The following is a 17,234-nucleotide window of genomic DNA, read 5'->3' as shown; positions in this document are numbered from 1 at the left end:
AGTTGTGGAAATAAAAACGTCAAATAAGTTTGTCCCCAGCCTGAGCACTCACGTTTGTCAGGAAGCCAGTGTGTTCACACATGGTACATCCACCCCCAACAATGTAACAGCCTGTTCTCAAGTCAGGAACCAAATATTAGGAGAGACAGACACACCAGGAGACAGAGTCCAGGGACAAAGATGCTGAAGAGGTCACACACAAATAATAAACAAGTTATGACCTAGGGGAAGGACAGGTACACAAAATGAGAGAACCGAGGAAGGCGTTCCATAGCCTCCGTGGAAGAAACCAGGAGAATTACAGCTCCTGGGTTGTAAAGAAATAACTTCAAAAAGTGGCACTGTTCGGATGCATTTGCCAGGACCTGGGACTCTGGACTTGACCAGCAGAGCCAGAGGAGGCTGCAAGGAGGGGAGTGGGCCTGCTCTGGGGAGAGGAAGGGGGCTCAGGAGGAGAGAGGGCGGGGAGGCGGCATCAGCGTGAAGGTCTTCAGGGTGGATGGGCATGTGGAGGGGCTTCATCTCTGGCCCGAGTGGTCACATGTCCACAAGCAAAGGGAGCACTGTCCGCTTCCAGCTCTCGTGCCAGCGAACCTGCCTAGACTCCCGGAGGTTCTTCCGGAACAAGTTCAGTTTACCAGCAGGATCGGGAAACTTTGAGAAAAGCATCTACAAGAAAAACAAGGACCAGGACTTAACTTGTCAGCACCCTCCACCCCCACCCACCCACAGCAGTCCTGCCGCCTTTCTCCCTGGACTCTGCCCACCCTAGATGCCAGCTCCTGTCGCCCTTTCCCTGGAGTCTCCCAGCTGGACTCCCCATTCCAGCCAGCTCCCACCCGCCACCTGGCTGACCCCTCCAGCACAGCTCAACCCTGACCCTGATATTCCCACCTGGCAAAGCCACCCTCCTGAGTACACACCCCTCCCTGGCAGTCCAGACCCTCATGCCCAGTGGCAAACACACCTTCCTGTGCTGTGTCCTACTGGATGACACTCCTAGAGATTCCCATGCATCCCATCCCAGCCACGTGCAATACTACCTCCCAGACACAGGTTAGCTCTCCCTTCCCCCAAGAGTACCCTCCCCTCAGCCCCTGCCTGGCCCAGTCCTGCGTATCTGCTGGGACCAGGGTGATGTCCATATTATTCTTTTTGGCTCTGCCATTCTGTCTAAATCAGGGGTTAGCACACATCAGCCTGCCAGCGAAATCTAGCCTGCCCTGTCTTTGAAAATAAAGTGTTATTGGCACGTAGCCACACCCCTTTGGGTGGGTATGGCTGATTTCCTGCTTTCACATTATAAGGGTAAAGGTGAATACTTGCCATAAAGACTGTATGGCAAAACCCAACATATTTTCTCTCTGGCCCTTCACAGAAACAGCATGCCGACCCCCAGTCTAAATAAAAAATGATGATGTATTGCTTTTTAATAATAATAAGTAAGTATCCGCTACATGGATGAACCTTGAAAACATCATGCTGAGTGACATGTCAGTTGTAAAAGGACAAATACTATATGATCTCACTTACATGAAATAAGCAAATATATAGAAACCAAAGATTAATAGTAGTTACCAGGGATGGGAAGGACAGGGAAGTGGGGAGTGTTTGCTTAGGGAACGCTGGGTTTATGTTGATGATGGTGGACTGATTTGGAAAAGGAGGGCGAGAAGAGTTGCACAACTTGAAGAATGTAACCAACGTCACAGAACTGTACATTGGAAATTGTTGAACTGGTGTGTTTTGTGTATATTTTCACCTCGATTTAAAATTAAAAATGAGCAGTTTTAAGAATCCTCCCACCTTTCATGACTGGTCCAGAAGTTCCCTCCAGCCCTCCCTCTCCCTCCTGACCCTGACCACTCCCTGGAGATACCTCTCTCAACGGCACTCATGTCTGTAAGCTATACAAGTCCAGAGAAAGCAAGTCCCAATTCTCCAAGCCCACTGAGCCCATGAAATGTGGACAGCAAACAAGGCCTGGCCGGCCTGCTTGCCCTCCATGCTTCATCTGTTCTCCCCCCAGGGCTGTTAGTCAGCAAACACAGCTACCTTCAGCTGCGCTGCCAGTTCCTCCGAGTCCTCGAAGACCAGGCCATTTTCCTCATGTTTCACAAGCTCATGCAAACTGTAGAGAGAATCAAGGGAGGCCTGAGAGCCACCACCTGCAGAACAATCCGGAACCCTGGGGTGCTACCCCGACCCACCCCACCCTCTGCCAGGGGCTCCCACAATGGGGGGCACATAGCACCTTCCTGAGGGCACCTCCCAGGTGGTCTGATGGCACCCCATCTCCCCCTCAGCCCTGGGGAAGATGGGGTTTTGGGTCCTACCATCTGAAGTTCACAGCACACACCGGCAGGCAGCACCCAAACATATCCACAACCTTCATGGGCAGGTCCAGGCCACTGGAAGACTTGTGCAGACAGACACCCAGGTCCGCAGACCCTATGAGCAAGGGTGACGGGGACATCTAAATGACGACTACAAATACTACAAGGACTGAGTCAGTGCTACCCGGAAATCAGACAGCACCCACTGCAACCACCAGGGCAAGCACTCCACTCCCCCACCCCAGACCCAAATCCAATGAACCAGTTGCCATCAAGTGACTCCAACTCATGGTGAACCCATGTGTGTCAGAGTAGAACTGTGCTCCATAGGGTTTTCAATGGCTGACTTTTCAGAAGTACATCACCAGGCCTTTCTTCCAAGGCACCTCTGGATGGACTTTCAACCTCCAACCTTTCAGTTAGGAGATAAGCATGTTAACTGTTTGCACCACCCAGGGACTCCCTAGACCCAAATACAGATGGCTCAAACCAAGCAGCCTGGTGAGGGGCAGAGACCCCAGCAGCGTCCCCAGCTGCCACTCCTGACCATGCTGCTCCCTCCGTCTGAGATTTCCTGTCTCTTAGTTACTGTTTTTATTTAAACTGACTCACTTTTTCTACTAAAGCACAATTTATTTTAAAAGAACCCAGAAGTAGACCCAACAGAAAACGAACTATCACTGTGAAGAGAAAGCCAACTAACAGGAGCCCTAGTGGCGCAACAGTTAAGCACTCAGCCACTAACCAAAAGGTTGGCAGTTTGAACCCACCCAGCTGCTCCTCGGGAGGAAGACCTGGCACTCTGCTCCCATAAAGATTACAGCATATACTACCACCGACCGCTGTGATTAGGATCACAACAGAGGGTCCTGACCAGAGTGGGAGAAAAACTGCAGAAGAAAAAAATCAAATTCATGTTTCAGGGGACATCTAAGTCAATTGGCATAATAAAATCTATTAACAAAACATTCTGCATCCCACTTTGGAGAGTGGTGTCTGGGGTCTTAAACGCTAGCAAGCAGCTATCTAAGATGCATCAATTGGTCTCAACTCACCTGGAGCAAAGGAGAATGAAAAGACACAAGGTAATTATGAGCCCGAGAGACAGAAAGGGCCACATAAACCAGAGACTACATCAGCCTGAGACCAGAAAAACTAGATGGTGCCGGCTACAAGTGATGACTGCCCTGACAGGGAACACAACAGAGAACCCCTGAGGGAGGAGGAGAGCAGTGGGATGCAGACCCCAAATTCTCGTAAAAAGACCAGACTTAATGGTCTGACTGAGACTGGAAGGACCCTGGTGGTCATGGCCCCCAGACCTTTTGTTAGCCCAAGACAGGAACCATTCCCAAGCCAACTCTTCAGACAGCAATTGGACTGGACAATGGGATAGAAAATGATGCTAGTGAAGAATGAGCTTCTTGGATCAAGTAGACACATGAGACTATGTGGGCAGCTCCTGTCTGGAGGGGAGATGAGAGGGCAGAGGGGGTCAGAAGCTGGCGGAATGGACACAAAAAGAGAGTGGCAGGAAGGAGCAGGCTGTCTCACTGGGGGAGAGCAATTAGGAGTATATATAGCAAGGTGTATATAAATTTTTATATGAGAGACTGACTTGATTTGTAAACTTTCACTAAAAGCACAATGAAGATTTAAAAAAAAAGAAATTAATTTGCTCTGTAAACCTTCATCTAAAGCACGCACAGTAAAAAGACCAGACTTACTGTCCAACGGAAACTAGAGAAACCCCGAGAGTACAGCCCCCAGACACCCTTTAACTCAGTACTGGAGCCACTCCTGAGATTCACCCTTTAGCCAAATATTAGGCCCATAAAACAAACAATAACACACGCAGTTCAACCATATAGAGGAGACTAAATGGGCATACCAGCCCACAGGCAAGAACGAGAAGGCAGGAGGGGAGAAGAAAGCTAGACAAATGGAAATGGGGAACCAGAGGTCGAGAAGGTGAGAGTGTTGACATGCTGACGGAATGGCAACCAATGTCACATAACAGTGTATTGTTTAATGAGAAACTAATCTGCTCTGTAAATTTTTACCTAATGCACAATTTTAAAAAAAGATTACAGCCTAGGAAACCCTATGGGGCAGTTCTGTCACACTCGGTTGCTATGAGTTGGCACACAACAACAAAGCAACTTAATACCTCTGAACACTAGCTGGGGATGTCTGCCCACCAGGCTCTCTAAGACCTGAGGCTAGAAGAAGGCATGTCAGCAGCACACCAGCACCAAGCCCGGACGACCTTCCTCCTCGGAGTAATGAGATGGAAAGAGACTAAAGGGGAGTGAGGAGTGATGTCCTCGCAGACAGTCAGCAATGTTTAATGCTTCGCCTCCACACCTCCCAAAGCCATAGCCCGCCCATGCCTGGGGGAAGGTGGGCCCTGACCCTACCCCAGGCCCACCCCTTATCCTGGGACAAAAGAGCAGAACTGACTGGAGGTATGGGAGGAAGGGGCTCCTGAAGGCAGAGGCAAAGAGGACATGGCCCTCTGTCACCCCCTAGCAAACAGCTCCAGGCTACCAGGCAGGAAGGGGCTGTATACCAGGAAACGACCTCCTCTCCTGGCATCCAGCCAGCACTTGCCAACAGCTGCCTGGCAGGCCACATTGCCCTCCTCCGAAGGGGCCCCCAACCAGGGCCCTAGGCAGAGCCAAATCAGACCTGAGAATGTTGTTAGATGGCATCTAGGCCATTCCGATTCCTAGTGACCCTATGTACAACAAAACTAAATGCTGCCCTGTCCTGCACCAGTCTCACAATCGTAGTTGTGCTTGAGCCCATCACTGTAGCCACGTTGTTAATCCATCTCATTGAGAATCTTCCTCTTTTTCACTGAGCCTCTACTTTACCAAACACGATGCCCTGCAGGAACTGGTCCCTCCCGATAACATGTCCAAAGTACGTGAGAGGAAGTCACCATCCTCGCTTCTAAGGAGCATTTGGGCTGTACTTCTTCCAAGATAGATTTGTTCTTCTGGCAGTCCATTGTTGTTGTTATTGTCAGGTGCCACCGAGTCAGTTTTGACTCATAGCGACCCTATGAACCACAGAACAAAACACTGCCCGGTCCTGCACCATCCTCACAATTGCTGCTCTGCTTGAGCCCATTGTTGCAGCCACTGTGTTGATCATCTCATTGACGGTCTTCCTCTTTTCCACTGACCCTGTACTTTACCAAGCATGATGTCCTTCTCCAGGAACTGGTCCGTCCTGACAACATGTCCAAAGTATGTGAGACACAGTCTCGCCATCCTTGCTTCTAAGGAGCATTGTGGTTGTACTTCTTCCAAGACAGATTTGTTCGTTCTTTTGGCAGTCCATGGTATGTTCAATATTCTTCACCAACACCACAATTCAAAGGCATCGATTCTTCATTCTTCCTTATTCATTGTCCAGCTTTCACATTCATATGAGGCAACTGAAAACACCATGGCTTGGGTCAGGCACAACTTAGTCCTTAAAGTGACATCTTTGCTTTTTAACACCTTAAAGAAAACTTCTGCAGCAGATTTGCCCAATGCAATGCATCGATTTTTGAATGCTGCTTCCATGGGTGTTGATTATGTATCCAAGTAAAATGAAATCCATGACAACTTCAATCTTTTCTCCATTTATCATGATGTTGCTTATTGGTCCTGTTGTTAGGATTTTTGTTTTCTTTACGTTGAGGTGTAATCCATACTGAAGGCTGTGGTCTTTGATCTTCATCAGTAAGTACTTCAAGTTTTCTTCGCTTTCAGCAAGCAAGATTGTGTCATTGGCATATCACAGGTTTATGAGTCTTTCTCCAATCCTGATGCCACATTCTTCTTCATATAGCCCAAATTCTCAGATTATCTGCCCAGCATACAGATTGAATAAGTACAGTGAAAGGATACAACCTTGACGCACATATTTTTTTACTTTTAACCACACAGTTCCCCTCGTACTGTTCAAATGACTGCCTCTTGATCTAAGTTCAGGTTCCCCATGAGCACAATTAAGTGTTCTAGAATTCTCATCTCCACAATGTTATCCATAATTTCTTATGATCCACACAGTCGAATGCCTTAGCATAGTCAAGAAAATAAAGGTAAACATCTTTCTGGTATTCTCTGCTTTCAGTCAGGATCCCTCTGACATCAGCAATGATATTTCTTGTTCCATGTCTTCTTCTGAATCCGGCTTGAATTTCTGACAATGCCCTGTTGATGTACTACTGCAACCACTTTTGAATTATCTTCAGCAAAATTTTACTTGTGTGTGGTATTAAGGATATTATTTGATAATTTCCACATTCTGCTGGATCACCTTTCTTTAGAATGGGTACAAATATGGATCTCCTACAGTTGGTTGGCCAGGTAGTTGTCTTCCAAATTTCTTGGCATAGATGAGTACTTCCAGCACTACATCCATTTGTTGAAACATCTCAATTGATATTCCGTTAATTCCTGAAGCCTTGTTTATCATCAATGCCTTCAACGCAGCTTGGGCCTCCTCCTTCAGTACACAGTTCTTGATCATATGCTACCTCTTGAAATGTCAACCAATTCTTTTTGGTACAGTGTTATCTGTGTATTCCTTCCAACTTCTTTTGATACTTCCTGCATCGTTTAATATTTCCCCATAAAACCAAAAACCAAACCCATTGCTGTTGAGGCGATTCCAATTCATAGTGACCCTATAGGACAAAGTAGAATTGCCCTCAGGGTTTCCAAGGAGCAGCTGAAGGATTCTAACTGCCAACATTTTGGTTAGCAATGAAGCTCTTAACCACTATGCCACCAGGGATCCTATTTTCCTCATAGAATCCTTCATATTGCAACTTGAAGCTTTAAATTTTTCTTCAGGTTTTTGGCTTGAGAAATGCTAAGCATGTTCTCCCCTTTTGTTTTCTATCTCCAGGTCTTTGCACATTTCATTATAATACTTTGTCTTCTCCAGCCACCCTCTGAAATCTGTTCAGCTCTTTTATTTCATTTCTTTCTTTCGCTTTAGTTACCTGATGTTCAAGAGCAAGTTTTAGAGTCTCTCTTGACATCCATTTGGTCTTTTCTTTCTTTCCTGTCTTTTTAATAACCTCGTTTTCTTCATGTATGATGTCCTTAATGTCATTCCACAACTCGTCTGGTCTTCAGTCATTAGTGTTATAAATGCATCAAATCTATTCTGGAGATGGTCTTTAAATTCAGGTGGGATACACTCAAGGTCATACCTTGGCTCTCATGGACTTGTTCTAATCTTCTTCAACTTCAACTTGCATATGAGCAACTGATAGTCTGTTCCACAGTGGACTCCTGGCCTTGTTCGGACTGATGATATTTGAGCTTTTCCATTGTCTCTTTCCACAGATGTAGTCGATTTGATTCCTGTGTATTCCATCTGGCGAGGTCCAAGTGTAGAGTCGCCGTTTATGTTGTTGAAAAAAAGGTATTTGCAATGAAGAAGTCGTCGGTCTTCCAAAATTCTATCATGCGATCTCTGACATTGTTTTTATCATCAAGGCCATGTTTTCCAGCTACCGATCCTTCTTTGTTTTCGACTTTCGCATTCCAATCGCCAATAATTATCAATGCATCTTAATTGCATTTTGATCAATTTCAGACTGCAGAAGTTGGTAAAAATCTTAAATTTCCTCATCTTTGACCTTAGTGGTTGGCGCATAAATTAGGATAATAGCGGGATTAACTGGTCTTCCTTGTAGGCATATAGATATTATCTTATCACTGACACAAGCCACCACAATACAACAAATTGACAGGCACATAGTCGGAGCTGAGAACAGTTTTTAAAAATTTTAAAGGGATGTAAAAACAAGAATATATGACAAAAGCTAGTAAATACTTCCTACGTGACCCTTTACAGAAAATTACAGTATCCTGTCCTAGCATATCCCCTTTTGTTATGGATCGAATTGTGCCCCCCAAAAATATGCATTAGAATCCTAACCCCTATACCTGTGGATATAATCCCATTTGGGAATAGGGTTTTGTTAAGTTAATGAGGCCATTCACTGTACAGTGTGCCTTAAACTTACTCATTTTTGAGATATAAAAGGAAAAGATTAGACACAAACAAGCAAGTATAAATGAGGCAAAGACAGATGCCACATGGAGATCACCAAGGAATGCCAAAAAGAACACTAGAGAAGCTGAGACAAGAATTTTCCCCCACAGCGGACAGCAAGAGCCTTCCCCTAGAGCTGGGGCCCTGAAGTCAGACTTCAAGTCTCCTAAATTGTGAGAAAATAAATTCACTTATTAAAGCCACCTACTTGTGGTATTTCCGTTACAGCAGTACTAGATAACTAAGACACCTTTTAAACCTCAGCATTCTCCCTCTAGGCTCCTGCTGGGATGCACTTACCCAGGAGCAGGGGGTAATCCTCGGCCTCCAGCCACGGGGTGCAGATGTGGACATGCTGGAAGCGCTTCTGGCCAATGAGGCTGCTGTAGTGCTCCTTCAGTGGCCCTTTGCCTGGACACAGAGCAGAGTTCACTGTGCTGACTCATCCCCAGCCCTGGCCACAGACTTGGGCTTGGGGAACTCTCCTGGGTGGAAGCATCTATTTTCCCAGAAGCCCCCTGCACTGCAAGACCTAACATTCCAAAAGCTGCCATGCCATCTCTGAACCTCACAGGGCCCCAAAGGCCTAAGCAAGAGTTAGGTCTGTATCCAGGTCAGAGTCCTACCCTCTGGGAAGCGGGTGGAGAAAGCCTCTAAGAGCCTCAGTGGGGTGGAGACCATGGACATGCAGCACCCGGCATGCAGAAGACACACTTATAATAAAGGCTGCCTGCATTCTGCCCTTCCTCCTGCCCCCCACCTAAACAGAGGCACATCGAGGGTCCTGGGCAGTACCTGTTATCACACAGACGAGAGATGGAAGATTTTCTCCATCAACAGTCAGTTGTTCGAACTCTGTGTTTAAAATAAAACAAGAGACACATAAAGGATAATCAGGGTTACCCAACCAGGGGAATGGAGGTGGGGGAGGAGCCTTGCAACCTGCCAGGTAGCCAGAGGTCCTGTGGAGACCATTCTCCCGGGCGTAGCACTCGGACATGGACTCGGTCAATCACTCAATAACCCAGATGGGGACTCGGAGCTGCTTACTCCATTACCCATGCTAGCCTCAGGCTGACACACCCAGGGCCCCAAGGGCAGGAACACTCCACCCAGGGCACCGAGCAAAGCCAGGCAAGCAGCTCGACAGCCGCCAGCACACCCAGGGCTGCTGACAGCAGCCACACACCTACTTTCTAGTGCTTCCAGCAGGATGGAGAAGTCTTCATCTTCTACAAGGAGAGAAGACTGAGGGTTATGGGCCCATTTCTAGATGCCCACCCCCCCAGCCCAATGCGTCCTCCCCTTCCTCATAAGGGACCCAGCATCCACAACAACCCCAACAAGCCCCAACGGGAGGTCCTGGAGACCTGTCCAGCTCGTGCTGCTGACCAACAGGGCTGGCCGCCCCCACCGGTGTGTCACCAGCCCACTCCCAGCATCCCACTCCGTGAAGGCTGACAAATCCATGGCTGGGTCCGAAGGCTCTGAGCTGAGGAAGAGACAAAGCCCATGAGATGGTAACAAGAAGACTGGCAGGCTCCAGGATGGCATCACCTACCATGGAGCAAGCCTGGCCACCCCGAGGCCTGGGCATGGACGGGTCCTTTCACAATATTTGTTGCTAGGGGCTGAGGCTACAATAGGAAACAAGACCATTTCCGTCTTTGCCTTCACCAGGCTTCTGTTCTTATCACTCCCTCCACTATAGGATAAGGACAGCAATACCTACTCCAACAACCATGCTGGGTTCCTGATAGGAGCAAATGGGAGGGTGTGCATGTGAAGAGCTACACAAAGGCCCTCTCCTTAGCCTTGTGGGATGCCCTGGAGGACATGCAGGTCACAGACCCCACCTGAGGGTGAGGAACCTGTTGTAGGCAGGTAAGGATGACAGCCTAGTACGAGGGTTGGCAAACATTATCTTAAAGGCCAGAGAATAAATACTTTCAGCTTGGTGGGCCATTTGGTCTCTGTTTAACTTTGAACTCTTCTGCCGTAGCACAAAAGCAGCCATAGGCATTATGTAGATAGGCTGGGCCATGTTCCAATAAAAGTTTATTTACAAAAATAGGTGGCTGAATCAAAGGGGGAAAAATACAGAACAGAATTCCTAATTCTCATGGAATCTAGACTTTCTGGATCCATGGAGGCTGGATGAACCCCTGAAACTACTGCCCTGTACTACTCTTTAAACATTAAACCAAAAATATCCCCTGAGGTCTTCTTAAAACTGAATAGTTTAGCTTAAGTAGTAAAACATGTCTGCCTTAAGCATTATGCTCTTTTAAGAACTATCTATATGTGATCAAATTGACAACATCAACTCAAAAGATTAGAGGACACTGAGTTTATGTATATGAGGGAAGAAGAACCCAGAAAAGGAAGGTGAGAATGGTTGCACAACTTAAAGAATGTAATCCATGTCACTAAATTTTGTATGTAGAAACTGTTGAATTGGTGTATGTTTTGCTGTGTATATTCTCAACAACAACAAAATAAACAAAATTTAGGAAAAAAAAGAAGAAACACACAAACTCCATGGAAAAAAAAAAAGGTGCCTGGTTCAAAAAATAATGACTATCAACCCATAAGTACCATGCTTCTTTTTAAAAAAATCACCTGTATGAGACCAGTCAACAATGACTTTAAAACAAAGATGAGAATATAAGGGGCAGGGAAACTAGATTAATGGGAATGGAAAAACCAGAAGTAATGAGAACGTTCACCCATTGTGAATAATGTAACCAATGTCACTGAACAACTTGTGAAGAAATTGCCGAACAGGAACCTAAATTGCTGTGTAAACCACACAATAAAATATCATTAAATAAATAAAATATCTATCTATATGGAATCAAACTGACAACAGCAACTTGAAGGATTAGATAGGAGCCTTAGGGGGCAGTGAGTTAATGTTAATGGGAGGAACAACTCAGAAAAGGAGGACGAGAATGGTGCACAACTTAAAGAATGTAATCTGTCATTAAATTATACATGCAGAAATTGCAGAATTGGTGTATGTTCCGCTGTATATATTCTCAACAACAAAATAAATGATTAAAAATTTAAAAAACCTAGGCAGCTGACCCATGGCCATATCTTGCCGACCGCTAGCCTAGAGGACCCCAGGTCTGCAGTGAGGCGATGGGGAGAAACCAGCACAGCAGCAAGCTCAGAGAAGGCAGCTGCTATTATGGGCACAGAGACAGGAGACATACCAGGCCCTGAATGCAGGGTAGATGCGGCCCAGCTTCACAAAAAGCTGGTGCTGCAGGTTCAGGGGGGTCTCTCTGAAGAAGGACGCTGGCTTGTCATAGACGGTCACAGCCCTGCAACAGGATCATAGGGACCCTTGAGAGGGTAGAGAAAACCATAAGGAGAGAGGACCCAGGGGATCCAGAAAAGGAGGCAGGCTAGGGGAATCTGAGTCTCAGACAATAACTGCAAGATGCTTTAGAATCACCTGGAAAAGCAGAAAGGTGTTCTAAGACCAAAGCAGCCTAGACCACCTGACCGCCTGGGAAAGAAGCACCTGCCACCTCCTCCCGCTTCCCAAACCAGGAACCATCCCCCAGTCCCCAGGTATTTCAAAGTCCCTGGGCAGCACAATGTAGCACCTCCCTACGCCCACGGTCCCCGGCCCCCTTGCCTCCCCAGGCCTGATGGCCACCCCGCCCCCCTCCTACTTGATGCTCCAGTTCTGGGCCAAGTCTTCACTCATTGCGTAGGTCACACACAGGTTCAGGTGAGACAGGTGCCCGCAGAGCTTCTCGCACCTGAAAAGAGGGATCACCAGTCAGCCCGGGGCCCTAGGCGGGTCCACCATGCAGTCACAGTATGACTCAATACCCCAAGACAGAAGAGGCTGCAGCACTGGGGCTTCTCAAACCCAGTCCCTGGCAGGGCCCCCTTGAGTGCTTATGCCACCTGAGCACCACCTGCACTGACTGCTTTCACGTCTTCCTGTAAATCGCATTGGTTTTTAGCTTGCACGCAGGCTTTAAGACGAAACTGTCTATCACTACCAAGATGAACACCCAGGCTCCCTTGCCATAAAAAAAAAGAAAAAAAGACAATGAAAGCCTCATTCTTAAACCTTAGCTATGCTGGGCTGTTGCCTGTAGAGGCTGTAGGACGAGGCCTGCCCTCAGTGTGTGACGAAGGGGTTATAGTAAATGTGGGAGAGCATACGCTGACAGGGTGTTGAGTAACCTGGGATCACCCAGCCCAATGCTCCAAGCTGAGACAAGAGACCAGAGGATGAGGCAGGGGCACCCTGTCAGCCTATGCACCCTGGTCCTTACTCAGTGTTACAGACTGAATTGTGTTCCGCCAAAATATGTGTTGGAATCCTAACCCCTATCCCTGTGAATGTGACCCTGTCTGGAAATAGGGTTTTCTTTGTTATGTTAATGAGGTCATACTGAGTAGAGTGCATTCTAAAATCTAATCACTTCTGAGTTACACGAAGAGCAGATTAGACACAGGGACACAAGCACACGGCAAGACAGACACCATGTGTGGACTATCTACAAGCCCAGGAACAACAGAATGCCCAGGCCAATGACAATGAAGGAATCTACAGAGCTGAGACCACACTTCAGACGTTCAGCCTCCAGAACTGTGAAACGATAAATTTCTGTTCTTGAAAGCCACCCACTTTTGGCACCACTAGGTAACTAAGACAAGGGCTGTTTCCGTCACCTGTAACCAGTGTCCAGCCCAATTCACCAGCCTTGCCCCTCCCCCTGAGAAGCCCACAGACACCAGCTCCCCTGAGTCTCCACGCTGCCGCCGTTCTTCCTACCCGACCACGCTCCCCTCCCAAGGTGGCTTGGCCCTCCTCCCAGACCCTCACCACTTGGCCAGCAGAACGAGGGGGTGTCTAGGGCCATGCACCAGCTCCATGATGGAGTACCCATAGTTGTGCCAGTCGACGACGAGCTTGCCCCCAAAGAGGCAACACACGAGCCAGCAGACGGCAATGCCAGGCAGGCCCGGGGGGTTCTAGAAGGAGGCAGATGCAAATCAAGAGGAGGAAACCCAGACTACAGCAGACCACAAACAGGGTGAGAACAATTACAATATACATGGCAAAGAGTCAGTTATCTTTAAGGAGTTCCTAATAATAAGGAGGAAAAAGATCTCCCCACCCAAAAAAAAAAAAAAAAAGGTATAAAATGTCATAAAAGAAATAGAATTGGCCAATCTGAAAAGTACAAAAAAAGATCACTGAAAATCATGAAGGTATGGAACATGGAGGTGTCATTTTTCACCTGCGAATGCAAAGACTAAAAGAAGTCTAGTGGTGGTAAGGGTGTGGGGGCAGAGGCACCCCCATTTGGTGGGGGATAGATTAGCCCAACGTTACGCTAGGGCTAGACAGTAACATACTACAGCCTCTTAAAAGTGCACAAGCTTTGACTAAGCAATTCCACTGCCAGGAATTCCATTCACATGAAAACGACCCCTAGGTGACACACGCAATTTGCAACTGACTGCTAACCTAAAGGTTGGCGGTTCAAACCCACCCAGCAGTACCTCGGCAAGATAGGCCTGGCGATCTACTTCCATTAAGATTACAGCCAAGAAAACTCTATGGAGCAGTTCTACTCTGCATACATGGGGTCGCCATGAATGGGAATTGACTCAACAGAAGCAACAACATTCCCAGGAAATATCCAGAACAGGCAAATCTATGGAGACAGAAAGTAGTGGTTGCCACGGGCTGGGCTGAAGGAGGGTGGAGAGTGGCTACTTGATGGGTACCGGGCTTTATTCTGGGCAAGGAAAATATTTTGGAACTAGACAGAGGTGGTGCCTGCACGACACTGTGAAGGTACTAAAAGACACTGAATTGTTCACTTTAAAATGCTTAACTTTATATCATGTTAGTTTCACTGCAATTTTTTTTTTAATGTAGTAAAGGGAAGGAAACATTCACAGAGAACCTACTATGTGGAAAGAAAAAGAAGCCATGAAGGGAAAAGGTTAAGTGCATTAACTCTAGAACCAGGCTGACTGGCTGGATTCAAATCCTTGCTCCAGCAATTCCAAGCTGTGTGATGATGGGCTACTTATAGAGCCTCTCTGGATCTAGCCTCCCTCATCTCTAAATTGTAGATATATATGCACCTACTCCTTAAAAAAAAAAAAAAAAATTTTTTTTTTTTTTTTTACTCCTTAGGGTTGCTGTGAGGAGTTAATACATGTTCTCAAAACAGAGACTAGTATGTAAAAAGCGCAATGTAAATATAGGCTCTATCCATAACGGTACCAAAAAATCATATGTTGTTGCTGTTACCTGCCATCAAGTCTGCTCCCAACTCATGGCAACCCCATGCACAATGGAACAAAACACTGCCTGGTTCTGCGCCATCCCTATAATCTGTGGCAGATGGGACCATTGTGATCCATAGGGTTTTCACTGGCTGATGTTCACAAGTAAATCGCCAAGCCTTTCTTCCTGGTCCGTCTTAGGAAACTCCACTGAAAGCTGTTCGGCATCATAGCAACACCAGCCTCTACTGACAGACAGGCAGTGGCTGCGCATGATGCACATTGGCTGGGAATCGAACCCAGTTTTCCCGCACGGAAGGCAAGGATTCTACCACTGAACTACCACTGCCCCGCAAAAATAGTAGGATTACCATAAATAGAATGAACACACATCATAGGTTCCTACTCATGTGTTTTAAAAGTTTATATACATACATGCATATGCAATTTATTTATCAATTTGTACATTTTTAGAAGGCTGGAAAGAAAGAAAATCGTTTACAATGGTTAGGGAGGCAGGAGCTGACACATACCTGGAGGAAGACGTAGACTGCAGGCTCCATCTTCACAAAAGCCCAGAGCAGCTGCAAAGCCTGAACGACAACTTTAATTCCATACTGGAGAACAGGGGGCCCAACTGCAAGTCAAAATGGCTGTCGCTACGCAACAAGCACTAAGCAATCTGAAGGCTTCCTTGGCAGATTCAGGGGAGGAATTTGGAGTTGACACACATCCTACCTGCAAGCATCTCAAGTTCTGTCAACCCCACAATCCCAATTCTGTCATTCTGCAAGAGCTCATCATGGGGTTTGGAGTCTGAAATGAGAATGCCCCCTTTAATGTCCCACCAGAATGTCTCTATCAGTCCTGAGATGGGGTGATGTAACTTAAAGCCAGGTATTCTACCAGCCCAGGCTGAAGAGTGGAAAAAGCAATGTTCTGGAAAATAAGACTTTTCAAAACATCTGTCTGTTGCTCAGTAGCCAGAACAAATAATGAGGCCAGTTTTTGTCCAGATTCCACCAGACTGCCCACAGAGAGAGAGCTCAAATTGTATCCACTTTTACTTAACACAATGTCTGGTTGGCCAACATAGTTGTTCTTCAATTAAATTGATCTGAATTTCCAGATGCCAAAATTATCCCACACTGAAACCCCTAGAAAGTCCCAGTCCACCCCCTAACCAGGGATAGAAGACTTTAAACAAGGATCACAGGGTCCTAGTTGCTCAGCAGTGAAGCGCTGGACTGCTAACCAAAAGGTTGGCCGTTGGAACTCACACAGAGGCACTGGAGGAGAAAGATGTGGCGATCTGCTCCCCTGAAGATTACAACCTATGGGGCAATTCTACTTTGTCACATGGGGTCGCTATGAGTCGAAATCGACTCATGGGCACCTAACAACAACAGGAACCAAAGGCAACCAGTACTATTTTTGCTTTTCCCCCGAGATGGAGTTAGGCTACCCTCCAAAGATGTCAATACAGAGAAAAACGGAGGAGCAGACACACCTGCTGCTCGCAACTGAGAGGTGAGGAATCAAGATAAGGGACGTGCTGCCCCTGCGCGGAGGCACAGCCTGGCACAGGAGTACCATATGAAAGCTGGGTTAGCGGCACCTGCCCCAGAGTTACGCGCACTGGATTCCACTCCCAGTCTTTCCGCTTACTAGGATAATTAAATATGATCATGCAATGTACCACAGTCCTGGCACATAACAAGCTGTTTCTAGAGACCCACTCAGCAGAGTATGAGCAGAAACCGGGAACCAGCCATCCAGGCCAGACCGGGCTCGTCCAATCTCGAAGGGCTGGCTGAGAGAGGAGAGAGAAAAGGAGCGCCCCGGTCTCGGACCCCTTTGGTGGTCAAAGCCAGTAGTCAAAAGGCGAAGGGAGCAGCATGCCTCCCGGACCCGCGCCCCAGGGCACTCACTGTAGAACCCCAGGAAGGTCACAGAGAAGCCGCACTTGGCCAGCGACAGCGCGTGGTACTGCATACGAGGGCTGCGGCCCAAGTCGCCCAGCACCACGACAGCCACGTGCCGGGCTGCGGCCCGCCACCGCCGCCAGCGTTTCCACAAGCCCAACAGCAGCAGCAGCGCCAGCAGCACGGACGTCAGCAGCAGAGCCGCGCACGATGCCGCCATCTCCGCAGCCGGCAAGAGTCACGTGACCCCGCCCGCCGGGCACGCAGTGCGCAGCCGCAGAGGCAGGGACCTCAAAATGGGTGTCCGCGGAACCTCTGTCGGGGCAGCTAGTGGCTCACTCTCTTTCTCTCCCCCTCCTCTCTTCTGTGTTTCTCTTTTCTCTCACTCTCTCTCCTCCTCTTTCTCACTCCTCTCTCACATACACACACTCTTTCTCAAACTCCTGTGTATTTCCACTGTGAAAAACTAAAGCTGTTATCATGGGGAAACCCTGGTGGTGTAGTGGTTTAGTGCTACAGCTGCTAACCATAAGGGTTGGAAGTTCGAATCCACCAGGCGCTCCTTGGAAACTCTATGGGGTAGTTCTGCTCTGTCCTGTAGGGTCGCTATGAGTCG

The 17,234-nt window shown here is 47.5% G+C and overlaps 1 protein-coding gene across 2 annotated transcripts; it reads right to left on the bottom strand.

Moving 5' to 3' along the window:
• Window positions 1–11: 11 nt before the first annotated feature.
• ALG1 (ALG1 chitobiosyldiphosphodolichol beta-mannosyltransferase) lies at window positions 12–16,855 on the bottom strand. Of its 2 annotated transcripts, XM_049903612.1 has the most exons (13): window positions 16,625–16,855; window positions 15,432–15,509; window positions 15,227–15,330; window positions 13,273–13,421; window positions 12,101–12,190; window positions 11,633–11,743; window positions 9,782–9,903; window positions 9,605–9,643; window positions 9,207–9,266; window positions 8,712–8,822; window positions 2,337–2,451; window positions 2,056–2,131; window positions 12–669 (listed from the first exon to the last, which is right to left on the bottom strand). In XM_049903612.1, exons 1-13 carry the CDS (start codon window positions 16,836–16,838, stop codon window positions 538–540), a joined length of 1,401 nt encoding a protein of 466 aa, XP_049759569.1. In that variant the 5' UTR covers window positions 16,839–16,855; the 3' UTR covers window positions 12–537. The 2 variants fall into 2 exon arrangements, with proteins under 2 accessions (XP_049759569.1, XP_049759570.1); XM_049903613.1 differs by lacking the exon at window positions 15,432–15,509.
• Between the last annotated feature and the right edge of the window lie 379 nt (window positions 16,856–17,234).

Source organism: Elephas maximus, chromosome 12, assembly GCF_024166365.1.
Source record: "Elephas maximus indicus isolate mEleMax1 chromosome 12, mEleMax1 primary haplotype, whole genome shotgun sequence".
NCBI classification, from domain to species: Eukaryota; Metazoa; Chordata; class Mammalia; order Proboscidea; family Elephantidae; genus Elephas; species Elephas maximus.
This window is presented reverse-complemented; position numbering and strand designations above follow the sequence as displayed.

Excerpts from the sequence above, each read along its gene's own strand:
- ALG1 (XM_049903612.1), bottom strand. The coding sequence starts at position 16,838 with ATGGCGGCATCGTGCGCGGCTCTGCTGCTGACGTCCGTGCTGCTGGCG. Across the intron at positions 9,267-9,604 it reads CCTGCTGGAAGCACTAGAAA|AGTTCGAACAACTGACTGTT; the intron begins GTAGGTGTGTGG and ends TTTTAAACACAG. Across the intron at positions 2,452-8,711 it reads GGATTACCCCCTGCTCCTGG|GGTCTGCGGACCTGGGTGTC; the intron begins GTAAGTGCATCC and ends CCTTGCTCATAG.